The sequence below is a fragment of the Neovison vison genome, chromosome 1 (assembly GCF_020171115.1).
Source record: "Neovison vison isolate M4711 chromosome 1, ASM_NN_V1, whole genome shotgun sequence".
Classification (NCBI taxonomy): Eukaryota; Metazoa; Chordata; class Mammalia; order Carnivora; family Mustelidae; genus Neogale; species Neogale vison.
Window position 1 is genome coordinate 40,878,756 of NC_058091.1, and position 27,131 is coordinate 40,905,886.

General features: G+C 46.8%; 1 protein-coding gene across 13 annotated transcripts in view; it reads right to left on the reverse strand.

Moving 5' to 3' along the window:
• Positions 1-268: 268 nt before the first annotated feature.
• The window catches only part of ANKRD6 (ankyrin repeat domain 6), a 191,373-nt gene continuing 164,510 nt past the window's right edge, over positions 269-27,131 (reverse strand). For 5 of the 13 annotated variants that reach the window (XM_044245676.1, XM_044245668.1, XM_044245660.1 and 2 more), the window contains 12 exons: positions 26,976-27,074; positions 22,813-22,911; positions 21,330-21,470; positions 19,299-19,397; positions 17,790-17,867; positions 13,715-13,819; positions 12,299-12,433; positions 11,784-11,969; positions 11,170-11,322; positions 3,742-3,855; positions 2,903-3,029; positions 269-1,768 (listed from right to left, as the gene is read on the reverse strand). In XM_044245676.1, the coding sequence (XP_044101611.1) occupies positions 1,197-1,768; positions 2,903-3,029; positions 3,742-3,855; positions 11,170-11,322; positions 11,784-11,969; positions 12,299-12,433; positions 13,715-13,819; positions 17,790-17,867; positions 19,299-19,397; positions 21,330-21,470; positions 22,813-22,911; positions 26,976-27,074 (1,908 nt within the window). In that variant the 3' untranslated portion in view covers positions 269-1,196. Of the gene's footprint in view, positions 1,769-2,902; positions 3,030-3,741; positions 3,856-11,169; positions 11,323-11,783; positions 11,970-12,298; positions 12,434-13,714; positions 13,820-17,789; positions 17,868-19,298; positions 19,398-21,329; positions 21,471-22,812; positions 22,912-24,243; positions 25,485-26,975; positions 27,075-27,131 lie in introns of those variants that run through there. The other 8 variants (XM_044245704.1, XM_044245652.1, XM_044245747.1 and 5 more) reach the window with 7 other exon arrangements.

Consider the following 27,131-nt stretch of genomic DNA (forward strand, 5'->3'; position numbering starts at 1 on the left):
ACAACAGTACTCAGTTCCTGTGCTGTTAGGATGGGGATTTCTGTGCATACATGGAATCTGAAAGAGAGGAATATAATCCCACATACCAAGGGACAAGAAGTATAGAAGAGAAATCCAAAATTCAACCTACCTAAGCCACTTCTACAACTTTGTATATTCCATAGAGCAGAGCAAAATCCTCGGGGCTCCACAAAGCTGGTAAACAGTGGGGTCTAGCTCAAGTTACTGAATTATTTTACCTTGAAAGAATCACTGCAAAGCACTGGGAAACTTTTGAGGCTCTTTAATGATAGGACACAATTAGAAGTGAAATACTTTCAAAAGAAATAGCCTTACTTCTTTATAAAATGTAGACCGATAAGCTCAAATTTAGAAAGGTACTCTTGGATGATCAGGTGTGATTAAAGATAAAAGTTTCAGGTAGTTTTTAGATGAATGTTTTTCCAGTAATCTTTAAAATCAGTAGGATTAATCCATCATAATGTTACGGTATTTTGACTGAAAATACAGAAACAATGACCATTGATTTGAATGTTTCTCGAGTTTATTAACAAACGTTCCCAGTGCTATTAGCCAATTCCTCATTATTTTAAGTACCCACCAACTCTGCAAAATCTTTTAAGATATACTGGATCTAGTGACATCATGAAAATCTTTTTCTCCTCCAAATCTATTTGATAAGTTTTCATCTAGTTAAAAGGTCAGCATTTTGAGAAGTAGGAATTTGAGAGGGGATGTGTGCATCTCAGCCACAGTTCTTACAGAAAGATACTCTTTTCTGGGCCCAGCTGGTGTGCACCACATGAACGGCCACCGGCGTTCACAAGGGATTTGCTTTTCTTCTTCCTTTTGACTTAAATTATTTCATACATCCTGAATTTTAGGGTTTAGGCTCGACGCATCATATAGTTGCTTAGCATGGCTCACCTAATCTGAGCTTTTGAACCTCAGATGACCCCGGTCTGAGGTTATGAATTTGTAATGAAACCTGCAACTAAGCAAGTGTCCCCTGGTTTCAGTCTCACTGCTGAAGTCGTCATAACTTCAGAGCACGGGAAGCACAGGTCTGGCACATTTCAGAAATTCAACTGTTTTTTGAAAGGCAAGTCTGCCATGAGCATGATAACGGATATGTTGGCCGTAGCTCTTCTAGAGCTGCAAAGCCAGGAATCCCTTCTTGTGCTGCTCCCCAGGTCCTAATTTTCCTTCTGCACCTTCGTCCTTAGTTTAGCAAGTTCTTCTTCTAAACTTTTAATATGTTCCTTCAGGGTGGCCTTGTCTTGCTGGGCCTTCTGACTGGCTTGGCTTCGTGCTTCCTCAATCTTCCTTTCATACCACTTTTCCATCTGGGTAGAAACGGCCTCAAAAAAATACTGGGTGATCTCCAAAGCTTGGGAGGTATCTCGAATGTGAGGAGCGGTCTGCTCACTGCCTGCTGCTGGTGGCGGCAGCCCACAGGGGTTGCTGGGTGCTGGGTGCTGGGTCCGATGCCTTGTCTGCCCACTTCTCCCAGACTTCTTGGTTTGGGTGCCTCTGTCAACACAGGGCCCAGCCTGCTGATCATATCTGGCTGCCTCTTTCAAGGGTAGCAAGGCTGTCTGGACCTTGACATTCCGCAGTCGAGAGCCTGTACAGTCTGAGGAAGACAGCTCCTGCTGTAGTCGGTGGGTAGCAGTGGAGTTGAAGGCCTTTTCCTTGGGCCTCACCACCTGAGGAGAACTGTCAGAAGCTGCTACTGGACCTGCAGTGACCACTGACTGATCCACACCTAGTTTCGGAAGGAAAACAAAACCACATTCACACAGTCCCATAGCTCTGGGTTGGCATTTCAGAGTCCTGATAATCCTGTAAGCCGTCAGCCTTCCCAACGGCCCACCACCATGTGCAGTTTTTCCTCTGCCTTCCCCGCTTTCACTTCCCCCCGATGATCATTTTGGCTTGGTAGGGCTTAACAACAGCGGTGGCATCTAAGCCAAAAAAGTTCTGGCCTTTCCTTTAGCCAGTTAGAAAGCTTAGAAGGTTCTGGGTATCATTTTGTGATTGCTAAGGATGTTCAAGGATCTCCAAAACAGAACTGAGTATGTACTGATGAGACTGAATCTGTCCATTCCCTAATTACTGCGCCTTTTCTACACCCCCAGTTATTAGCTCCTTGACTCAAGCCCCAGTTTGGTGAGGTGGTCATATTCTCTATACCCAGAGCTCCAGCCAAGTTCCATAAAGAGACCTGGCATGATAAATTTGCCCAGGTTTTCCCCAATGTTATGGGCACAAAGAAGATAAAAACCACAGTTCCAGAAATGGTCTATAATAACTTAATATGCTTGACATACCAGAATTCCTCACAGAGGCCTAATTACAAAGGCGCTAAGTGTCCTCAAAATTACCACTGAGTAAAAGCACTGTGGCTAATGAGAAGACACCTTGCTTGAAAGATGTCTCCATCTAGCACCTTGGGGCAGCCTCAATATAGGAACTGCTGCTCACGGAGGCTTTACATAGTTGAACAAAGGTCAAAGGCTGGTCAGGGAGAAGAAAGGAGAAAGTAGCCCAAGGGCCAGGGCAAGAGCCCTGCCGAGGAGACAGATATTCATTTCTTACTCTTCATCTTTGGGACCTACTCGGACACCATCAACACTGTACCTGAAACACTGTCATCACCAGTCAGCAATTCTTTTACTCCTTCGTTCATATATGTCTGAATACTTAAATAGGAGTACTTTCCTACTGTATAGCAACTGGATGTATAGCGATAAGCAATATATGTCCTTAGCTCTATAGAATTTACAATCTGGTGTTTTCCACAGCCCTATCCTAGGGGCTGCCTTTGGATACAGCAAAGAACAATCTCTGGGGGTTTCACCACCTTTGGGTGGAATGGCTCTCTCTGCACACGCGTTACCTGTAGAGGACTCGCAAGTAGATGGTGTGGATTTGGTCCTAGAGGCCCTAGAATCTCCAGAAAGCTTCAGCTCCAGATTCTGAATCTTTAGCATGCACCAGGTTTTTAATTCATCCACCAGTGATGTCTAAGAAAACAAAACACACACACACAAACCCACACAAATGATCAGGTGAGTTGCACATGTGGTTTATGAAGGAAAGCATCAAGAGTGGACTCCAGTTATGATAGTTCAGTGCATCATCTTGACCTGCCTAAAAGCTATGGATTACCTCCCTCCCTGCCCATAAGCCACACAGCCTTCTCTGCTGCCCTCTGCAGACCAAGCTTCACCCAGCACCAAACCTGACAGTTTCTATAATCCGAGTGGTTTAGGGCAAGAGACAACTTTAACACCCAAAGCTTCCCAAATCCTACAAATCAAGAGTATCTGGCTGCTTAGGAGCACGAACTCACACACACTCAACAAGGACTCGGTTTATGTTGTCTTAGGGAGACGAACTCCCCAAGGGCAGGAACCAAGCCTCGCTCAGCAACAGAGCAATGCCCAGCAGACGCAAGGTACACAGAAGTGATTCAAAGCAGAGACCACAGCTTCCCCAGCATATTCTGTGAACTGTTTAGTTTCCACCTATTGCCAGAATATTTGGCAACAAAAGGACTGAACCACATGTTCTTCTCTATTCATTATATAAATGAATACAAGGACATTGTAAAGAGGACACGTTACACATTACAAATGCTTTTATGGGCTCCAGGCCTCTGGGTTTTTGGTGATGGTCTTAACTCAGTGGAGAGGAGTGGTAAATGCCCAGCTAAGGACAGATCCTGGTTTTCACCTGTCGTTTCTCTCCCTCGTGCTTCTCGGCGTCGGAGTGCTGCTGCAGGCGGTTCAGGCACTCGGTTCTCTCGGCTGAGAGCCGCTCCACCATCAGCTTGTCCAAAACACGCATCTAGGATTCAACGGGCAGACAGCATAGGACTGAGACGATCTAAGGATGGGTCCCACTCTCTTGACTCCTGAGACGGGGCTCTGGGGGACCGAGCAGGGGCCAGAAAGAACAAAAGCAAACCTCAACTTCTCTTTTACCCTAGTTTCATCTAGTCTCCATCAGACTCCAGGTTTTCACCATCCCTGAGCCTGTTTCTGTATAGTCAAGGCTTCTTTTTCTCATTTGTTAAAGTCCTAAGGGACTGAAGAGACTGAACACACAGTAAATTTATACTTAAGCCAACAGATCTTGTACCTAGAATTTTTATAGGTTTCAGAACATTATTTCCAAGACTATTATTGAAAGGAAAAACTATTTCTAAAAGTCTGCAGCTGTACCCTTCCAATTAGCTCTTAACACCCCTCCCGAAGCGTCAGTGGCTGCCTGTGAGGTGGCGAAAGAAGCTGAACGCTCAGTGCTTTTACCCCGTGTCCCATGAACAAACGCCCTGGGGCTTCCCTGAGAGGAACCAAAGCAAGTGTGAAGAAGGATGGGGAAGGAGCTTAAAGGGCTTGCGTCAGAGAACAAATGATTGTCCCCTTTCAGTCGCACCCTCCTGGGTCCCCCCAACATCATGACATTTCCCTGAAGGGCCCTAACACCCAGGGGAGCCAAACTTCTGCTGCTCAGACAAGGCCCAAACAAGGGAGAGGAAACTTGTCGGCAGGGGCCAGCCCACAGGGGCTCGCTGTGGGGCTCGTCTCCTGTCAGGGACACACGGGAAGCTCAAAAAACTAAAAGAGCAGCAGCAGGTCTGGAGATGTGGTGAGCACCTTCTGTTTGGTTCCTTCAGCCCTCCTGTCTTCCTGTGAGCCACTCTCCGGTCTCCTCAGATTGACAGACTCCCCTCCCTCCTCATCCCGGTCACCAAGTTGCTCTAACTTAGCCCCAGGGCACGGCTGACTGATGCCTGTGTGAGCAACAGACTCAGGCCACTGCAGAGTCCTTTACCTGTGATCAGGAATTAGGATGAAGATGAAGAGTCTACACCCCCATCTGTCACCCTCCTTGAAATAAAGTGAGGTCCTTGAGAAGATCCAGCATTTATCGAATACACTCCTCTCCAGGCTTAGGCTGGCTGAAGGGGGTTTTATTTATAAGACAATCTTAACTAATATATTATGGCAGTAGGCGAAGACTTCTTGAAGGGGCTTTCCATGAAGTACAAATAGCAGATGAACCTAAAATGCTCTACCTCACCAACAAACAAGGAAACCAGAATTGAACAATATTCTTAATTGTTCAGCAAAAACTTCAAATATGGTAATATTAATGATTGCAAAAGTTCAAGACGGAGACTCAATTTATATCCTTACCTGGCCTGTTGGATATAGATTCACACAACTTTTCTGTTAAGTAGATTATTAATATTTGTCAAGAGCCTTAAACATATTCTTTTTTTTTTTTTAAGATTTTATTTATTTGACAGACAGAGACACAGCGAGAGAGGGAACACAAGGAGAGGAGTGGGAGAGGGATAAGCAGGCTTCCCACCAAGCAAGGAGCCTGATGTTGGGCTCAATCCTAGGACCCCAGGATCATGACCTGAGCCAAAGGCAGATGCTTAACGACTGAGTCACCCAGGCGCCGCAAACATATTCTTAACTCTGGACCCAGTTATCCTAAATCTGAGCAAATAACTTGAAAAGCAAACATTTACCCACATGAATGTTCATCACAGCATTATTTATAACAGTGAAAAACTATAAGCAATTTCAAAATCTAATAAAAAATATGCTGGAATATTATGATGCAAAGGACATGGGAAAGTGCTCAGGATATCAAATCAGGTGAAAAAAGCTGGTAGCAAAAATATATAACTTAAGGTGACCTAACTTAAGGTTTCATGTAGTCTTCATCAGACTCAAGGTTTTCACCATCCCTGAGCCCATTTCTATGCAGTCAAGGCTTCTTTTTCTCATTTGTTCAAGTCCTAAGGGGTTGAAGAGACTGAACACACAGTAAGTCCACAACTTGAGCCAATGCAGACCTAGTATTAAGGTAACCTAAGGTGTAACTTAGGGAGGTGTGTGGTGTTTGGGTGAAAGTGGTGATGGGGATTAAGGAATGAACTTCATGGGACGAGCCCTGGATGATGTGTGGAATTGCTGAATCACCACACTGCACACCTGAAACAGAGCACTGTTAACTATACTGGACATGGGAAACAAACATGTAATAGACAAAACCGAATTACATGTTCCGCTCCATACACGGAAGTGTACATTGCCATTAATTAGCACACCAAAACCCAACACGACTAGGACATTACCAAATTTAAAAATAAGCTTAAAGATGGTCCAAGATGGTGAGGCAGTAAGACCCTGTCGTCTCCTCCACAGACACACCAAATCTACACCTATTTATAGAGCAATTCCTCCCGAAGACCTAGGGATGACAGAGCAGTTTCTGCACCATACAGAGATAGAACATACAGAGAACAGCAAGGGAGACAGAGACACGGTAACAGAGGGAACGCCCCGCCCCAACACTGAACTGTAGTGGAGACAGTACTGAGGGAAGGTGGGAAGATTTGTCTGCCCTGGTGCACAGAAAAAAAGCCAGGATTTAAAAGGGCAGCGAGAATACAAAGGAACCAGAACCTGCCAAACGTCAGGGCAGCCACTGGAAGACTCGCTGGGTCAGAAGGGCTGGCAAGCACCAGAGTCTGTGTTCCTCCTCCACCTTGATATCGCAGAAGGGAGCAGGGCCTGGGAACCGCCGCCATCCTGCCACCTCGATGAGCCCTGCCCTAACCCTCAGCAGCCCGATCTGTCCCACCACAGCAGCCCCAGCATGGTGCCGTGCTCACGACAGCTCTAGCTGTTTGGCCAAGGTGACACAGGCTCCAAGTACCTTGAACACTCTACGCCCACATCGCTCCAACGCCAAATGACTTGCCAGGGCACTCTAAACACAGTGTGTCCTGAGTCCTCCCGGCCTGAGTCCCCCTTGGCTCCAGAGGCTTAAAGGCACACACAGATGATGTGGTAGAGTGCATCCCGTGAAGGGCACCCTGGAACACATCACCTCGTACCCGCTTTGGCTTCCGCTCACCTGCGTGGGGTCTCTGGCGCAGAGAGCCCCGGGACCGCCCCAATCTGCACTCACATTAGTTCATGCCATTCCACTAAGACAGCCCCAATGCAAAGATCCTGGGGACCCCCCACCCGCCCACACCAGCCACAGTTGTGCCAGCCAGCCGAAGTTCCCAAGCACACACAGTCTATCTACATAGGGAATGACCACACATAAGAGCATTCCTTCAAGTTTAAGAGAAGTAGCTGTTCTGCCTCATTCATAGAAACAAAAGCAGAAAGTCAAGCAAATGAGGCGACAGAGGAATAGGCTTCAAACAAAAGAACGAGACAAAAAAGCAAGGAAAAGAACTAAACAAAACAGAGGTAACTAATCCTAGTGATAAGGTTCAATGTAATGGTCTTTTTTTTTTTTTTTTTAAGATTTTATTTATTTATTTGACAGAGAGAGATCACAGTAGGCAGAGAGGCAGGCAGAGAGAGGGGAAGGGAAGCAGGCCCCTGCCGAGCAGAGAGCCCGACGCGGGACTCGATCCCAGGACCCTGAGATCACGACCCGAGCCGAAGGCAGCGGCTCAACCCACTGAGCCACCCAGGCGCCCCCAATGTAATGGTCTTAAAGACGCTCACCAGTTGCACAGAAAGGGATGAACTCAGAACTTCAATAAAGAGCCAGAAAACATAAAAAGAAGTAATCAGAGATGAAGAATATAGTAACTAGAAGGAAAAATATAATAGAAGGAACCAACAGACCAGGGGATGAAGAAGAATGGATCTGGAATCTGGGAGATGAGGCAACGGAAAGCACCCAGACTGAACAAGAAGAAAAATGAATTTCAAGATAGCTAGAAACTTCCCTGGTGGGGAAGGGAAACCCCAGGTTGAGGAAGCACAGAGAGTTCTAAACAAAAGTAAGCCAAAGGAGATACACACCATGACACATAATTAAAATGCCAAAGAATAAAAATAAAGAGAATTTCAAAAGCAGCAAAAGAAAAGTAGTAACATTCAAGGAAATGCCCATAAGGCTATCAGCGGATTTTTCAGAAACTCTGAGGCCAGAGGAAGTGACAGGATATATTCAAAGTCCTGAAACAAAAAAACCTACAACTGACAATATTTGGCCCAGCAGAATATTTATTCTTCAGAATCCAAAGAGAGATAAGACTTTCCCAAACAGAAGTTAAAAGACTTCGTCACCATTAAAACAGCCTTATAAGAAAATGTTTTAAAGATTTCATTTATTTGAGAGAGCGAGTGAGCAAAAAAGCACATGCGAGCAGGAGCCAAGGGAAGGGCAGAGGGAGAGGGAGAAGCAGACTCCCCACTGAGCAGGGAGCCAGACATGGGGCTCGATCCCAGGACTCCGGGATCATGACTGGAGTTGAAGACAGACGCTTAACCCAGGTGCCCCAATCTTACAAGACCTTCTAAAAAGAGATTTTTTTTTAAGTAGTAAAAAGGCAATAATTAGAAAATTATGACAAAAAATTGGTAAGTAAAAGCAACATACAGTAAAGTAGTAAAGCAATCACTTATAAAACTAGTATGAAGGTTAAGGGACAAAAGAAGTGAAAGTGTATCTTTAAGTTAGTTAGGGAAACTCAAAAGAAAAAGAAACAAAATAACATATAAAACCCATGGCGGGGGTAAAAATGAAGTTCTTTTTGAATGTATTCAAACTTAAGTGACTTTTTTGTTTTTTTTTTGAAAGAGAGCAGGCATGTGCACATGAGCAAATGGTGGCAGTGGGGAGAGGCGGGGCGGAAGGAGAGGGAGAGAGAGAAGCTCAACTATGCTCCATGCCTGGTGCAGAGCCTAATGTGGGACTTGATCTCATGACTCTGAGATCATGACCCGTGCCAAAAATCAAGAGAGTTGGTCACTTAACCGACTGAGCCACCCAGGCTCCCAAAGCGACCATCAATTTAACCTAGACTTCTATATACCTAGGATATTACATAGGAATCTCATGGTAAACACAAACCCCAAACCTAGGATACACACACACACACACAGAAGAAAGTGAAGCAGAACATTTAAGAAATTCACCAATCAAGGAAAAAGAGCAAGAGAGGAACAGAGAACAACTATGAAACAACAAGAAAACAGTAAAATGGCAATAGGTATGTACCTGTCAATAATTAAATGTAAATGGTCTAAATGATCCAGTCAAAAATAAGGGGTGACTGAATGGATTAAAAAAATAAGACCCATCTATTTGCTGCCAAAAGATACTTACTTCAGACTTAAAGGCACACACAGACTAAGAGTGAAGGGATAGAAGATACTCCATGCAAACAGAAGGGGAGTGGGGAGAAGGTAGCCAGGGTAGCAATGCTTATATCATAAGAAACAGACTTTAAAACAAACACTGGGGCACCTGGGTGGCTCAGTTGGTTAAGCAACTGCCTTTGGCTCAGGTCATGATTCTGGAGTCCCAGGATCAGGTCCCACATCAGACTCCAAGCTCCAAGGGGAGTCTGCTTCTCCCTCTGACCTTCTCCCCTTTCATGCTCTCTCTCAAATAAATACATAAAATCTTAAAACAAAAAACAAAAAGCAAAGATTGAACAAGAGAAAAAGAAAGGCTTTACATAATGTTAAAGAGATCAATCCAACAAGAGAATTCTAATGATTATAAATACATACGCACCCAACATCAAAGCACCTAAATACATAAAGCAAATATTAGGAGACATAAAGGGAGAAATTGATAGTAATACAATAATACTAGGAGACATTAACTTCCCACTTACATCAGTGGATAAGTCATTCAGATAGAAAATAAAGAAGCTATCTTTTTTCTTTTTTAAAAGATTCTATTTATTTGATAGAGAGTGTGCAAGAGAGAGCACACACATGCGCACAAGCAGGGGGAGTGGCAGGCAGAGAGAGAAGCAGGCTCCCAGCTGAGGAGGGAGCCTGATTCGGGACTTGATCCCAGGACCCTGGGATCATGACCTTGGCTGAAGGCAGAGGCTCAACAAACTGAGCCACCAAGGTACCCAGGAAATTGTCTTTGAACCACACATTAGACCATTTGGACTGAACAGATATTTATAGAACATTTTATCCAAAAACAACAAAATACACATTTAAGTGCACATGGAACATTCTTCAGGATAGATCATGTGTTAAAACAAATCTCAATAAATGTAAAATGACTAAAATCATATGAAGCACCTTTTCTCATACCATAAAGTATGAAACTAGAAATCAACTGCAAGAAAAATATGGAAAAGCCAAAAACACATGGTTTAAACAACATGCTACTAAAAACCAATGGGTCAACAAAGAAATCAAACTAAAAAAAACCTAAACAAAAAAAAAAAAAAAAAAAAAAAAATATATATATATATATATATATATATATATATGGAGACAAATGAAAATAAAAACAATAGTTCAAAATCTTTGGAACAGAGCAAAAGGAGTTCTCAGAGGGAAATTTAGGTAATATGGGCCTACCTCAAGAAACAAAAAAAATATCAAACAAAAAAAACTAATCTTACATCTCATGGAACTAGAAGATGAAAAAGCCCAAAGTTGGAAAAAAAGAATAATCGCCAGAGAGAAATAAATGAATCAGAAACTAAATAAAAACAACAGAAAAGATCAGTGAAATCAAGAGCTGCTTCTTTGAAAAGAAAATTAATAAACTTTAGCCAGAATCATCAAGGAAAATCGTGCCATTGCAGTGACATGGATGAACTAGAGGGTATTATGAGGAGTTAAATTAGTCAATCAGAGAAAGACAGTTGTCATATGATCTCACTCGTATGTGCAATTTAAGGGACAAAATAGAGGACTGTGGGGGACAAGAAAGAAGAATAAAAGAAGATGAAACCAGAGAAGGAGACAAACCATAAGAGACTCAACCACAGGAAACAAACTGTGGCTGGAGGGGAGCGGGGTGGGGGCTGGGGTAACTGGCTGATGGACATTAAGGAGGGCACGTGAAGTAGTGAGCACTGGGTATTATGTAAGACTGATGAATCACAGACCAGTACCTCTGAAACCAACAATATATGTTAATTAACTGAACGTAAATTTTTAAAAAAAGATTTTTAAAAATCTGAATAAATGGGCTTGAAAGAAACCAGGACTCTTCCTGACAGCCCAGCTGAAATGCTCAGGGCCGAGGCTGCGGAACAGAAGGATGCTGGAGGGCTCTTTCTGATTTCCATTTCCTGTCCGGGCAGCGGGACATGAAGAGTTCTGGCAACTCACTGACCTGGTGCTGGGTCTTGCCCTCCATGTGTCCCAGCTTTGTGTTCATTTTATCCTGCACAGACCCCAGCTCTGCTCTGATCTCCTCCACAGCTGCCTCCAGCTGGTTCTCCAGCTTGTTGATTAGGGGTTCACATCGACAACCATTGATCGGTGCCTGACAGGGGAACAGCAAAGAAATCAATCCGCTCATTCGTTCCTTCCACAAATTGGTTTTGAGTCCCCTTCCAGTGCCAGTCAGTATGCCAGGGGGTTACGGATGATGGAGGGGGCAGACAGATTCCTGGCATAACTCTGGATGTCCAGTGGGCCAAGCCTTGAGACCAACAGGCATTAGGAATTTTCATAGAGTACCAATCCTTGCTGCTTTTATCTACTCTGGGGCCTCAAAATGATCAAGTCCCCTAAGGATGGTACAGAAAGCCGTGTGACTGCCCCTGTGTGCCTGGGGCTCAAGGAGGGGGCGCACCTGCAGTTTAGGTCAGGAGGACCACCTGGTTTATCTTCAGAGCTCATGCCTTAAGTCAACACTGAAAATGGGTATTCCTCCCCAAGAATAGTAATAAACGCCTTGCTTAAGGCCGAGGGTCCCAGGTCTGGATGGGGCTTGTTGGGTACCTGCATCACTTTCCCATCCTTGCCCCGGTACAGCGTGTAGAGCTGGTAGGCTCTGAACTCATGGGGAGGGGGCGGGGGGGAGCATCGGTGCCGGGGCCTCTTTCTAGGAGGATTATGAGCATGCGCACTCTTCTGGTGTCCAGGCTGCTGGTCTGCTGGTGGGGTGGGGTCAGAAAACGCAGACACCTGTGGGAGAGGAAGAGCCAATACCCCTGAGCACTGGGACATCTGCAGGACTGAAGCCCAGTGCACCACGCCCATCTCGCCCACCTCTGACAGAGAACCTGGCTTGCTTGGTCTCATGGCATTCCTCTCTAAGCACCCCATGTCAAAAGAAATCGACCAGCCCACTAACCTTGTGTTTGAAGTTGGCCAGATTTCATTTTTGTGCTCTGGCTCCCAACCAGCAAGCCAAGCAAAGCGGTGTTTTCAGCTACTGGGCATGACGCTATCCCAGGGCCCTCTGCCAACCCATCTCCCAGCCCTCCCCTGGCTGTTTTCACGGGCCTCCAGACCTTGGGCCTTGACTTTCTCTGCCGATTGTCCTTTGCTCTGGGCTCTGGGGAGGCAGACAGGAAATCTTCTCTGGTCTCTTCTTTTCTGGGTACAGCATGTTCGCTGCTGGGGGTGTCTCCTGCTGAGACACTTCCCTACAGAGGAAAGAAAAAAAGCCCAGAAACCAGTTCTAATTGCCCCCCTCTGCCTTTTTCTGTAATGGTGTAAAATTCTGGTCGCAAGACGGCATCCACTAAGGGACCCAGGGAACTCTGAGCCAATGACAAATCGGGAACACTGCCTGCTGGCCGACCCGGACCGTGTTCCATTTTCCCAGTCATTCGAGTATTTGACTTTGCCTTTATTAGGGGCCAAACCAGTCTTGGTTCTAATTCTATATTCTAGAGCTTCAGGAACCTACCACAAACACCTCAGCATTAGAGATTTTTTTTTTTTATTTATTTTTTGCATTTCAACAACCACAGCAACAACAAAAATACCATTCATTCTCTGAACTTGGACCTCACAATTCATAACGGAGTATGAGAAACCTCTAAAACAACAACAAATCACATTTCCAGTTCTTATAGAACTCTTACCAATTAATATATGCAATATACCTATAGGAACTTAATCAGAGTTACACCGCCTTAAACCTGGAAATGGATTAAAATTTTAAAATAGAATAATGAGGACTTAGTATAAAATTTTATGGGCCAAAAGTTGTCTTTATATCCTAGCCTTTCTCATTCTGGGAGATCGGCAAGGCACGGTGCATTCCATGGCTATGGTGTCTAGTTGTGCCAGCTGTCCCCGTACGAGGGCACCTGGCAGTGGGACCTGAAATCCAGCTCAGGCACTCTTTACCATATGTGCCCTGAGTGGGGCTCGGGTGCCCAGGGGGCGGCGTCTTCTCAAGTCTCACAGAGGAAGGACATGGGCGACCATAGCCTCAGTTCACTCCCTAAGCAGAAAGGAAGGAAGCAACCTAGGCCAGCGGGTGTCAAACTGGAGTCTGCATCAGAATCACCCGCAGGGCTTGTTCCAACCCAGCTTGCCGGGCCCCTCCCAGAGCATCTGATCCAGGGCTTCTGCATTTTTAACAAGGTCCCAGATGATACAGTGGACGCCACGCTTTGCCAGCCACTGCCCTATACGATTAAGGGCACAGTGTCCAAGGCGGAGCTGTCCACATGGTGGTGACAGGGCCACAGATAGAGGGGGCTAGAAAAGACCGACAGGCAGGCGCACGATCTGAACCCTTGGAGGAGTGGAGGACAGAGAGTCGAAGAGAAAGCACGGACAGCAGTTTGAAGAAGCAGTGGAAAGGAGAGACAGAGGGCGTGGCCGCTGCCCCAGGAGCCCAGAAGCCACGTGAGTCTCCCACCCTCTGGGAGGGAGTGAAGTTGGGGAGGTGCAGGAGGGCTACCCCCCACCTTGCTTTGTGCCACCTCATCTCTTGGCACAGACTGAGCTCTCCTCTCTTCCTTGAGCCTCTCTCTCTTTTTCCTCAGGCTTCGCCCACGACTGAAGCGCAAGACCTGAAGGAGGCAAGAGGCATCGTTACAATCCGCCGGTGCGCAGCGTCAGCAGGATGGACTCGTCCTTGGACCTGGTGCTCTGATCTAATGCAGCTTCCTGCCTGGTGGGAGACACCCGGCGTTCACGTCCACAAGTGCTTCCAGACTGTCTGCTAGGCTCCCGAGGTCCCGTGCCAGGCTCTCTAAGGACCCAGAGAGGAGGAGCCCCGATCCCTGATTTCCAGGAGCTTCAGGTCTAGGACAAGAACAACGGTCCCATATAGGCGTATGCAGGCTGTGCACGGCTGAACTCCAGGGACCACCGCTCAGAGAGACTAGGACAGGCATGGCATCCCCCAGAGTGGTAGAACATGGCAGCCCCGGGCCAGGCACAGGCTCACTATCTTGGTACACGGGACCTGAAGTAGCCCATCAGATTTTCTCTCGATCTAACTGTATTCAAGGCATGGGGAGTTTGAGTCAAACACTGAGGTGCATCTGTGAACCACAGTACCCACCATGGGACAGGAATCTCCTCCTCAGAAGGAAGCATTTGGTCTGCCCCTTCAAGTACGGGAAGGTGGAATGGACACAGGCAGGTAGACATGGGGTCTGAGAGCCTGATTTTGGAACCCAGCAGCAGCTGGTTGTAAAATCTTTGGGCAAGTTCTTTGCCCTCTCTGCATTCCCCAGTGTAAATATGGGGAGTTAATAGAATTAACCAAGACAAGCAGCCGGCTGGGACACACTGGACCATCAGTCACTGTTAGGGGCCTTCTTCCTGCCCCCATCCCTAGAGTACCTTGATTGACAGAGGAAGTTTAACAAGGGTACAGATCTTTGAGCTGGCAGAAACCCTCAGTCTCTGGCTCAGCTCCATACCCTTCCCCCACCCCCTTGCTCCCAGTTCAAGAGGCACCCACCCCACTTGACTAAGGGGTCTAGGAAGTCCAAACACTTTTTCAAGGTCTCAAAATTTTTCTGCAAAGAAATAGTTGGTCTTCATATGTAAATAGTTCAGCATAGTTTTCAGCTCAAGGTTCAACTTCGTGTTCATTAAATTCAAGAGACACTGTTATGGGACAAAAAGAACCTCTACGGGCAGCAGGAGACCCCTAAATGGAGAATTCTGGACAACATCTGCCTGTGGATGAACCAGGTTTTTAAACTGTATTTTCATCCCTGATGTCAACAGCTCTGAAAGCGACCTGGAACCCTGGGTCCACGAGGTTAAAATTACCTTCATGATATTACCACAATGTCGGCCGCCTTCTCTCTCACACTGAGCGTACAGCGATGTTTACCAGAAGCTACACACGATATGCCAATGGATCACATGCGGAAGTAAAGGAGGGCCCTCCCATCTTTTTAGGAAAACAGTATGGAGATTTGCAGAAATGAAAAATACTGCTATACTGCTACTTACTTTTCTCACACAACTTATTTTGATAAAGTTATTTTTCAGAAAATCAACTTCCTTTTGTGGTAACAGAGTTAAAAATGTTTATTATTTAAAAACACTTTGCAAGTTGAATTTCAATTACGGTAACTATTAACAGATATAAACACAGCTCTTTATGGGCCTCTAGAACGTTATGTGTCCCTAGACCAAAAGGTCTGAGAGCCACTGTCCTAAGCCCTTTCTTAGCTAAATTCAGACTCACTAGGAAGTCTAGTCTGATGCGAAGGGACTAGCGCCCATCGCTCATTCAGCTTATGGTCTGCCGGAACAAAATACAGCCCAGCATTCGCCCAAAATTCACTTTCAGAAGCATCTGTGAACCGTATCAATCTAAACTGAGAAGGGATACTCACAGGTCACCCAAATCACCAGAATAATTCCCTCCATAGAGCGTGTTATTAGCCAGTGAAAATAACTTTGCATGGCTTACAGCCTTTCTCAGCGAGCCATATCGTCTACCAAATGGAATGTCATCAGTCTTTTCCAGTTCACAGAAATCAGGGTATATGGATCTTTACAGAGTAACCTCGAAGGACTGCCATTGAAATCCATGGTCAACTAAGGTGCCAAGGCAAGGAATTTCCTGTTTCACACAGAGGAAGGTTAGTTCTATCACCTCAGAACAGAAGAACAGCCTGTGTATAATTTTGTGCATATGTGAAAGTTCCTTCTTCGTATTGATAATATCGAGTTTAGCATATATAATCACGTAAAAAACTTCCGTAAAATGTCATCCTGTTTGCTATTCAAGTGGGTGTGGAAAAACCGAAGATTTTTTTGTTTGCTTTTCATGGAAACACTAAAGGAGAATTACATAGGAAAAGGCCCACGGTAAAGTTTTTTCTCTGTGAACTCAGATCCCTGAGATCTGGAAGACAAAAGGCAGGTAGAGTTAGAGGCCTGTAAGTCTGTGTGCCTTGGGGATACTCCACGCCACAAAGTTTGATGATCATCATACAGCTAAGAACAGAGGTGGCTGTCCGAACTGTCAAATGCTGAAATGCCATGTAACAGAGATGGATTCTGACCTTTATGATAGCATCTCTTACTTTCTGATCCGTAAGAGACCAATATTTTTCTATCAGGATTCATGGATGTGATTCCGTTGATGATTCAATTGCAATAGTTGGAAAGAGGTGGAAACTTTTTCCAAAGCACCACTTGACTTGTTCCTGTCAGGGGCTCCAGAGACTTCCAGACACCACTGAGGACCCACTCCATGGGCAACAGGCTGCCAGTTTTCAAAAGGCAAAAATCTTCACCTCTTCCAGATACTGCTAATTATATCAGGTAGGTTTTAAAAACGTAAATGAGGGGTGCCTGGGTGGCTCAGTCGTTAAACATCTGCCTTGGGCTCGGGTCATGACCGGAATCAGGCTCCCTGCCTGGCGGGAAGCCTGCTTATTCCTTCCCCACTTCCCTTGCTTGGGTTCCCTCTCTGTCAAATAAATAAATAAAAATCTTAAAGTTTAAAAAAAAAAAAAAAAGAAAGAAAGAAAGGCCATATAAGACCTCTGGGCTGATGGGAGTCAGGTATGGCAGGGTCCTATCTAGAATCTTCCTCTGGCTCTCTGAGACTTTACCTGCTTATAGCATCAGGCTATTAAGATTGAAAACAAATCTATTTTTGCTGTAATGTAACAGAGTACCTCTAATCAGGAAGTAAACCATTTCCTTAATATTGGACATTTAGATCCAAATTATTATAACAAAATATTGGACAGCAACAAAAAAGCAAACTGGCTTCCATCATGATGAATAATTATGTGAACTGCAGAACATTTTCCTATTATAATTAAGATAAAGGGCAGGATACAAAAGGGTATGTATATTGTAGGCACAATTATGAAAATTAGGTATCTGAAAGGTAATATGAAGAAACAAAAAACCGTTATTTCAGGATGCCAAAACGAGGAACAGCTTATACATTATTAAGTGTTAGACAGTTTCAATCTCAACTCAAATGATATTAATTTTAAGTTAAATGATGCTGCAAATACCATTACAGTCAATAAAAGTAAAGAACACCATTATATTTGACTGCCTCTATTGGACATTAACTGCTTTGTTTGCCTACAATGGATCCCTTTCTCCCACCTTTCTCTAGGAAAGGCCCCTTCCAACCACACAGTCAAATGGATACAGCTGTCTTCCTAACGTGCCTGTCCTACTTGTTCAGGGCGTTTGCCCCAAGCTCGTCAATCACGATCCTCCTCTGTATCATTTAAACCAGAACCTTCTCCCCCAGCACTTGGGGAGTTACAGTCCACAAAGCCAGTAAGGACCATGATCCAGCCACAGAGAAGAAAGGATGCCCATGTATGAGGACGAACTGCTGAAACTTATGTCTCTGGTTCTAGTTATTCTGGGGGCCCACGCGGATTCCTACATGTTCCACTGCCTGATTGTGAACCCATCAATTTCCTACTTAAGGTAGTTTGAATTGGCTCTAATAGATGGTCACCAGAGAATCCCAACAACTTTGCAGCCCCACATCAGCCATATAATGGAAAATCCAATAAATCCTACCTGGGGAGCTTTAGTGAGGAGAAGAGCAACTTCCGGATTATTGTGGTAGCGCGCAGTCTCCAGTGGAGTCTGGCCTGCCTAAGGAAAGGCACAGGGGAGGACAAGTGAGTAAAAGACACCAGCCCTGCCCACACCTAGCCCAGCGGGGACACTCAGCCACACCGCAAGCTCAACAGATACAGTCACACGTAAGACCTGGCCCTGCTCTTGAGGCCCACCGCGGTCAGCGGGGGAGCCAAGTCACACCCAAGGGCACAGTGACTAGCAGCACACAGCAGCAGTGGGTCAGTGCGGACCCTTGAGGAAGCAAAGCTCTGGAATGCTTGCCCACCAAGGAATCCTTCCTAGAAAAGAAAGGAGGGAATGTGAAAGGCAAGGTCACGGTGGAAGCTTTCAGCTGAAGAAACACAAAGGACCATCACATGCAGCCGAGCAATGAGTTTTCCCTGGAGGACACTTGGAAGGACAGATGAGGCCCCAGCCAGTCTCAGGACCTGGATTGTAAAGAACAATTAGGAAGCTATGGCCATATGGCAGACTCTAGGGAGGTCAAGCCCAAAGGTAGGAGTTGATAACTGAGGAATTCAAAGGAAGGGAAAGACCTCAGGGGACAGGTATGGTGACGCACTACCCGATCAGGTGGGAGCTGTGAGGAGGAGGAAAGTGGGGACTTTTGTCAGCTCCAACACTCCCCAACTCTCCACACAACTGTCTGGCCCCCAGCCCCTCTGAGTCTGTGCTGCTTCAGGAGGGCAGAGACCCCAGCTCAGCCTCAAGGAAGAAAGGGTGCCTGAGCCAGCACCTGCCACAGGGCCCAGGAGAGAGATGGAAGCGGAGAGGTGGGATACTGAGAGAGAGAGAGAAGGAGATTACGGAGAAGAAAATTTGGGGGATGATTAATCTGACGGTCATGTGGCCACTTTTCTGAGAAACCAATCCATGTATAGGGCAGAAACTCCCTTTCCATAACATTCACTTGTCACTTTACTCCGACACCCATGACCTTCCCTTGCCTGGCAGGATGTGCTCACTTGAGCTAGGAGTCTAAAGATAAATGCTCGGGGCTCAACAGTTCAGGAGCAAGGCTTCCCTCAAGTCCACTTCTGGGGTCCTCAGCTTTAGCAGAAACCCAGCTCCTGGGGCGCCTGGGTGGCTCAGTGGGTTAAGCCACTGCCTTCGGCTCAGGTCATGATCTCGGGGTCCTGGGATCGAGTCCCGCATCGGGCTCTCTGCTCGGCAGGGAGCCTGCTTCCTCCTCTCTCTCTCTGCCTGCCTCTCTGCCTACTTGTAATCTTTCTCTGTCAAATAAATAAATAAAATCTTTAAAAAAAAAAAAAAAAAAAGAAAGAAACCCAGCTCCTACAGAGTAAGGCTGGGGAGCTTTGTGCTTTTTGCAGAGTAAGACTGGGTGAGGCTAGGTGCCCTGCGGGAGGTGAGGTAGTAACAACACCCTCCATTCTGGAAAGGGGTGGAAATGATTTTCAGAAACATCGTTGCAACTTCACTTACATTATTAACAATGGTCCCATCTGCTCCAGCTTCCAGTAAGATTTTAACCACCTTCTTGTGATTTAGGGCAGCAGCAACATGAAGTGCTGTGTCTCCAGCCTGAAATTAATAAGAAAGGCTGCTAAACTCCATCTGATAATGGTCTCCAGCCCTCCGGTTTTTCATCCCATGGCCTGGTGGTAGCTTTTCAAATTAGGATTGGCCTTTGATAGGGAATCCTTAGTTCAAGGGTTATGTGGTTCTCTTTTGAGAGGTCTCTTTAAAATGACCTACATACAAAGATCACATTCCTCTCTGAGGGAGGATAGTAGAAATCACAGAATTGAGTACAGAGGGCAAAGTAAATGCTGGGCTGGGGTTGTTGAGAACAGCGAGACCTGAAGCCTTCACCAAGATAGGATAACGGGCACCCAGCCAGGGGCCAGCAGGCTAGCCATCACAGGGCTCTGAACCGCGTCCATCGCCCAGGCACAGGACCCCTTGGTTTCTGAGTACTAGAATGAGCAGAAGCTGGGAGAAAGTGGCTACTTCTACAAGCGCTGGGTGGGGTGGGCAGGGGTGGAACCCCAGCCCTGCAGCACCTGTGGGAATGTAAAGAGCCCACTGGGAATCCCTTCACAGGCTCAGGGGGTTCTTCATTTGGGTGGAGTCACTGAAAAAAAAATCAGTGTTCACTTAAGACCAGCAGTTTTTAACCTCTTAACAAGTAGCCTATAATAAAGTTCATAGTTTCTTCATACAAAAGATGGTCAGTCAACTACGGAAGGAGGCTATGGACAACGGCAGCTTCATGGGCCAGTCCCCAAGCAAAGGATATAAACAAATGAGGCAAATACAGATGTGAAGTAATCTGTTCTCTCCCACTGGGCGAGCAGGTCAAGTTCTGGATGATGGGTTTTCTTGGACAGCATGGAAATCCACCTGCTCCGTGGCCCTCGGCCCCCAGGAGCAGCCAGGGCAGTTGTGGTTCACTGCTGAGTCACCTAGTTGTGGGTGCTGGGGGATGCTCTCCAGCAGGGGTTTCCAACCTTGGCTGCAAACTGGAGTCAGCTGGGAGCTTTGAGAACTGTTGCCACCCGGGTCACACCCCCAGACCCTGATTGAATTGTTCTAAAGTGTGCATTAGCCATGGGGATTTCTCAAAGCTCTCAGGGGACTGAAACATCCTGCCAAGGTTGAGAAACACAGGTTCCTGGGAGCTGGTTAAGTGTCACCTGTCTGATGAGCTAGAAGCTGCTGGAAGCCTAGAGAATGACAGGAGTAGGTATCTAGCTGGGCCAGTGGTTCTCAATCCTGTCTGCACACTCAGGTCAAGGGCTCTCTAAAAATCCCACTACTTGGATTCTGGTCTTTTAAAACTGCTGTAAGATTCAGCAGTGGTATTTATAATTTCCCTGTTGATTCTTAATATGCAGTGGGAGTCAGAAACCACTGTTAATGGCACATAGTTAATCTGAATAATGATCTGTTTTTAAAATTTCAGATATATGCACCCATACTCAGAAAAGACAATGTTATCACTTAGGTATCAGTAAATATCAAGACATTTAACAAATTGAAGCTACTGTAAGTCACACACATTACCATAGGACACTAATAATCACAGCTTTATGGCAAACCCCCAGCACAGATGCTGATCACATACCCGAATTTTCAGAGATCAGAGATTCCGTCAGCTCCAAGTGGCAGTGCAAGGAGCAGAACTCGTGGAGTCAGGAGACACCGAATTCCCTTGCTTATTAAGCCACATTCCTCTTTGTGGGATTCATTTGTAAAAAGCATTGTAAGCAAAACCTGCCCCAGGATCTTCAGAAAGTCTTTGATATGCAAATATGGAGATATGCACAGGAACGGGAAGAGCAGGCTCCCTCCAGGAAGCCAGATAAACCAGGACCGCAGACCTCTGTGCAATAGTCACGCCTCATCCCAGACTAGAGGCTCCCAGCAGCCTCTGACCCCGCTTGTGCTAACACACCTGCCAGCCTTGTGGGAAGGGGGCCCGGTAGCTGTGGGGAGGACACATGCACTGACCTGGTTCTTTTCATGGACAGAACAGAAAGCACTGAGGAGGAGCTTAATGATGGACAAGTGATTATAGCGTGCAGCAACGTGCAAACAGGTGTCGCCTGCCTGCGGACAGAAATCAAACTCTGAGCACAATCTGAGCAGATACTGGGGAAGGAAAAAAAAAAAAAAAAAGAAAAAAAAATGATTAAAAAACTGGCAGACTAGCATATGTTCAAGGTTATCAGCCTGAACAGGAAGCCTTCACTTTCCCGTGGACGCTCCACCACGAGACCCACAGCTTTGGCTGCCGTTTGTGGCTCCGCGGGCATTCTGCTGTGCAGACTCTGAGCTTTCAGGTTTCAGATGCTGGATGCCCGCTCCCCACGAGGACTTCACCAGAGTCAAGGCAGGCTCTGCTTATGCAGCGTTTGACAGGAACCCATTGACCACAGCCTCTCCTACAGCCCCACGCCCTGGAGCACACAGAATGAAGACCAACAGCACTGCTTTAGAAACAAGCCCTTTTCCATCACGGATTCCTCATGGCTCAAAGGACAGCGTGGCAGGGAGAGCCCTCAGATCTTAAGATCACGCGTGTTCTAAAAAAAAGTTCGAGCTGCGTCTCATTTGAGTAGGACCCCAATATCTCATACGGGGCAGAACAGTCTGGGGGAGCAGAGGAGGAGGCAATCACCGGCGTAAAACAGGGCATTCAGAGAAAAACCTCACGATCAATATCCTCCTGAGTGGTCACCGGCTAAACCGCTCACAGAGAAACAAAACTGGAGACAAAGTCAGGACGTTCTGCGGTGTTTTCTTGATATTTTCATTCAAACTTTGTCTAGAGACAACGGCCACTCAGCATAACCTTCTCCCCTGGATTAAGAAGCGGCCAAGCTCAGAGCCCTGGTCCGGGGCATTCTAAGACCCACTCTAGAGGAGTCTGCCTTCAAAGACCATTTTTTGAGGAACCCCAGTCGGAGTCTCTAGTCGAGGAATGAGGCCGGGGACTTGTAAAGGAAAGACGGCTGCTTGTGGAGGGAGGGGGCATGCCCACGTGACCTCAACGGTCAGGAATCCTCTAAGAAGTAGACCCATCAGCTCTTCCCAAGGGCACGTCCCTAACTGATTTGTAGACGCAGACCCTGAAGCATCAGGAGACCTTCCCTGGATGGTACCATCCGACATTCGCTGACTGTACATCACTATGCGGGCAGAGATTTTCTGGACTCGTTTGCAAGCGCATGCTAGGAGAAACATTGAAACAAACTCAGGCTGAGGAGCAGAGGGGAAAAGGACGGGAGAAAAGCAGTTTGAGTCTTGATTCCCCTTCTCCTGCCCCTGGCCGACCACTCAGGACGTAGCCAAAAAAACGAACACTTTTTAGACAGTCCCCAAACACGTTTCACAATTTCATTTTCTAGGTGTTAATACTCAAGTATGCTTTTAGGATTACTTTCCAAGGGGACACAAGAGAGCGCGAGAGAAGCCGGATTTGTTCACCCACATTATTTTTGAGGTCGGCACGGGACCCGCCCAGCAGGAGGACGCGTGTGCTCTGGGAGTGGCTGTTCTGGCAGGCCAGGTGCAGAGCGGTGTTTCCCGCCTTGGAGAGAGGCAAGAGAAGGGAGGACACGTTAGCAACTCGCTTCTTGGCAGACCTGCACCAGGCAGGCTTCGCAGAAGGTTGACGGACACTTGCAAGAAAAAAAAAAAAAAAGGTCAATGCTCACATTCTCTGCTTCCTGATTGGTGACCCCGGCACCAACCAGGGGTTTCAGCCGCAAGAACAGTTAATACGGAATCCAGAAAGCCACAAGAGTCCCATCAGTCATAAAACCTTGGCTCTGCAACTTACTAGTTGCAAGTCACTGGTCAAGGCTCTTCATATGCTGTCCTGAATTTCTTACCTGTAAAATGGAGTGTGACCCCTACATCCTGAGGCCGTGAGGATTAATCGGGAGTACCCAGGAGAGTGGTTACTTAATGGCAAAATGCTGTGCCCGCATGCTGCCTTGCACTAATTTTGGAGAGGACCACAGCCTTCACACCCAACACGGGTAACAGCTGCGGCCACCATACTCCACCAGTGGAGTAAAAGCAAGAGGCCAGGTCCTGTGTGGGCAGCTAATGGAGATTAACTTGTATGCCTTCTGCAAGCTGTCCAATCTTGCATTTTCCTTGAAGCGTCAAAACTGGAACCATGGTCAAGGTACCCACCCAGCAGGCAACACGATTACGTCCACCCCTTATCATACAGATGGAGACCCTCGTGCTTTCAGGGCTCCACCAGCAATATGTCATTTCACAGAGACAACCAAGCGTCCGAATAATGTCTAGAGCAATCTTTCAGAAAGAATCCATGACACAAACAGAATTTTAAAACCGTGCAAAGAGCGCCTGCAAGGCTGCTGATAAAAGTGACAAGAAATGCGGACGGCGTAAGAAGAGATTCGGTGTTCGTCTGAGCGAGTCTGGGAGCATGCGGGGGGTGGAGTCTACAGGCTCAGTGACTGCTGGGCTGAGCTACCAAGTGGGGTCAGGACCGTGACTGCGTGGGCTCGGAGCTGTTCACTGCCTGCTTACAGCCCTTCCTCACCCCGGAGCTGTGTCCCACCGCACTGTCTGCCCAGACTCCAACAACGTTCTATTCCTCAACTTCTTGAAAATAATGTTTTGTTTTTTTTTTTAAGATCTTATTTATTTATTTGACAGAGAGAGAGAGAGATCACAAGTAGGCTGAGAAGCAGTCAGAGAGAGGGGGTCAGCAGGCTCCCTGGTGAACAGAGAGCCCAATGTGGGGCTCGATCCCAGGACCCTGGGATCTGACCTGAGCCGAAGGCCCCCTGAGCCACCCAGGTGCCCCATGAGTTTTATTTTTAAAAGCAAAACGAAACACAACACACAGAGAAAAACCGTATGTTGCTAGATCACTTACCTCCCCTCTCATACCCTTTGCTCTAAGTAGCCTGGGTAGAATCTTTCTTGCTCACTGCTCCCTCCAAAGAGCCTGAAGGTTACAAGCCTGAGGGCTTAGTGAGCTCCCTCGTTATCAACCTTCTACTGCATCAGAGTCACCTGGGGGAGCTGTTAAGACTAAGGGTGGTCAGCGGCAACCCTTCCAGGGACTCTGATTTACTTGGCCTGGGAGTGGAGTCTGGGCGGGTCAGGTGTCAGCCCCAGAAGTCCTCAACTCCGGAAAGCCCTGGACCCAGGGAAAAGTGGGACAGCCTGTCACTCTAGGCCTGGTTACCAGGTGAGTTTACTCCCTCCCCCCATGGTTTTTATTTAAAGTTTTTCAGGAGATTTTAAAGCACAGACAGGTAGAGAGCCACTGCTAGCTTCGGTCTCAAAAACAAAGGATCGGCCCACATTTTAAACACTCCATTCCCGGTGCAAGGGTTCGGCGCCTGGCTTGGTGTAATTTTTACAGCACTGGCAGTAGGTTGTCTCAAAGGTGTTGGCTTCGTGGCAGTTACTTAACGTGTTGAAATAAAAGGAATCTGATGGTTCTAGAACCATACACCAAGCTTTGCTTTGTTAATAAGAAAATATCAATTACCCTGAAAAATACTTGGATTGAGAAAATTAAAAACCGCGGGTTAGAACACACAAATGATGGTATATTCAGACACTGGACTATTACTGAGCGAGAAATGGAACGAACTAGTCTCACATGTAACATGGAGGAGGCTCAAAAACGTGAGAAGAAGATGTCAGGCATGAAATGCTGCTGCATACTCTACGATTGCTTTACATGATGTTCTGGGAAAGGCCCAGCAGGTCGGCAGTTGCCAGGAGCTGGGGGCCAGGAGGTGGGTGGGTGGGAGATCGCCACCCAGGGACATAAAGGAAGTCTTTGGGGCGATGGAAACATTCTATATCTTGATTGTGGAGGTGATCACACAACTGTGTACATTTGTCAAAACTCATACAATATACCTAAGAGGCTGAACTTTATTGTGTATGGATTGTACTTTGGGAGCTGACATTTAGAAAATGTGACCTAAGTGGGAATATATAGGCAGTGGGTGTTTTTCCGTTCTGAGTAACGAGTACTTCTTCCCCAGACTGAGGCTGATACACTCCCTGAGTAAGTTCTTACACAACAGAATGTTCTTACACAACAGAGGCTCATTCAACCTTAAAAAAAGAAAGAAATTCTGTCATTTGGGACATGTATGAACCCAGAGCACATTAGGCGAAATGAAATAAGCCAGACAGAGAAGCAAATACGGGAAGTATCACTTACATGTAGAGGGTGGGGGAAAACAGGGAAGAGCTGGGAGAAGGGTATAGAGTTTCAGTTGTAAGACGGGTGTCCTCTGACACACCGCATGGCGACTGTGGTTGATAAGCTGTGTCTGAAGAACAGAACTGAATCGTTTACATCAAAAACTTACTAGAACCGTAAACATGAGACGATGGGTATGTTCGTTAGCCTGATGGGGGTAATCCTTGTACAACATACACATGTCTCAAGTCATCACTTTGTACGTTCTCGATACCTTACAATTTTATTTGTCAGTCATTTATACCTCAGTAAATCAGAGGAAAGGGCCTTTTTAGAGGCTTTGCCAGAGGATGTGGCTGGTGCAGAACGTGGAAGTCCTGTTCTGGGACAGCACCTGCCTTTGCTTGTGACAGTCTCTGCTGTTCTATCTAGAGAGATCTTGTGGTTTTCTGCAATGCCTTTGGGGCACTGCAGGACAGGAGGCAGTGTGGTGGCTCAGAGGGACTCAGAGGGACTCAGGCTAGTTTATGGACCTGACTGTGTCATGAACAAGTCATGTGTCTTCGCTGACACTACTGGCTCCCAGCTCAGACTTTCCTATCCATGAACTGGGAACCACTGGATTCTCAGAGTTCCATGCAGTGGCTCAGGCATGATCGGAGATCTTACGATGCATGGACGGCTTCTTTTCCTCATGCTTTTGTCCCATGTCTCATGTTTAATGAGAAACATTAAACCAGTAGACAACAGCGCAAAGCTGTGTGGAGTGCCACGGGAGCTCTGCAGGAAATAGCCTGATGGGCCTTCAGGGAGGGAGAGGCCACTGCCCAGGGAGCCCAGGTTGCAGGTTTATAGGTGGCCATGAGGAGCAGGCTTTCCCCAAGGGAGCGGGGTGGGGGCGGGGACACGGTGAGCCCACTCTGATAGCCTACGAGGCACATACTGGGAAAGGCTCAGGGAAGAGGCTGCCGACAGGCTGAGGCCCCTCCAGGGAGGCCCGAGAAAGCATCAGGTGGAGGAGCTTTACTAGAAGTTTCCTGAGCGGAGGAGGAGCGGGATGAAGAACGGACTAGGCAAAGTAGCCAGTCTGCAGTGAGGCTTCTGCAGAGTGATGCCTTCATTATTAATGAGCACAGAAGGAGGGGCTGAGACATGATAAGCGACCAGAGGGAGACAGGACGATGCAGAAGAAGAGGTGCTGCTGGCCCCTCCCTGTCTCCAGGAGGAGGGGCTGCTTGCCCAACCCGGGTAAACCAACGGGAAAGCGGCAAGATCCTGGAGAATTCGGAGGAAGACTTTTTGCTCACCATGGAGATTAGGTTTCATTTCCCCTGCTCCCCCCAGCTCCTGCTTCGCTACGAGGAGGCTCACCCAGGACGACAGCCCCCACCGTCCTCACCTGTGAACGGAGCCTTCTAGCACCTGCAGGGCCTCACCTTGTTCTTGGCAAGCACGTTGGCTCCTGCTTTAACGAGCAGTTTGGCTGACTGGCTAAAACCGTGCCAGGATGCTTCATGTAGGGCCGTATTCCCATCCTGAGGAACACAGACGGAGACAGAAAGCACATTACCCGACACCTAATTCATCTCATT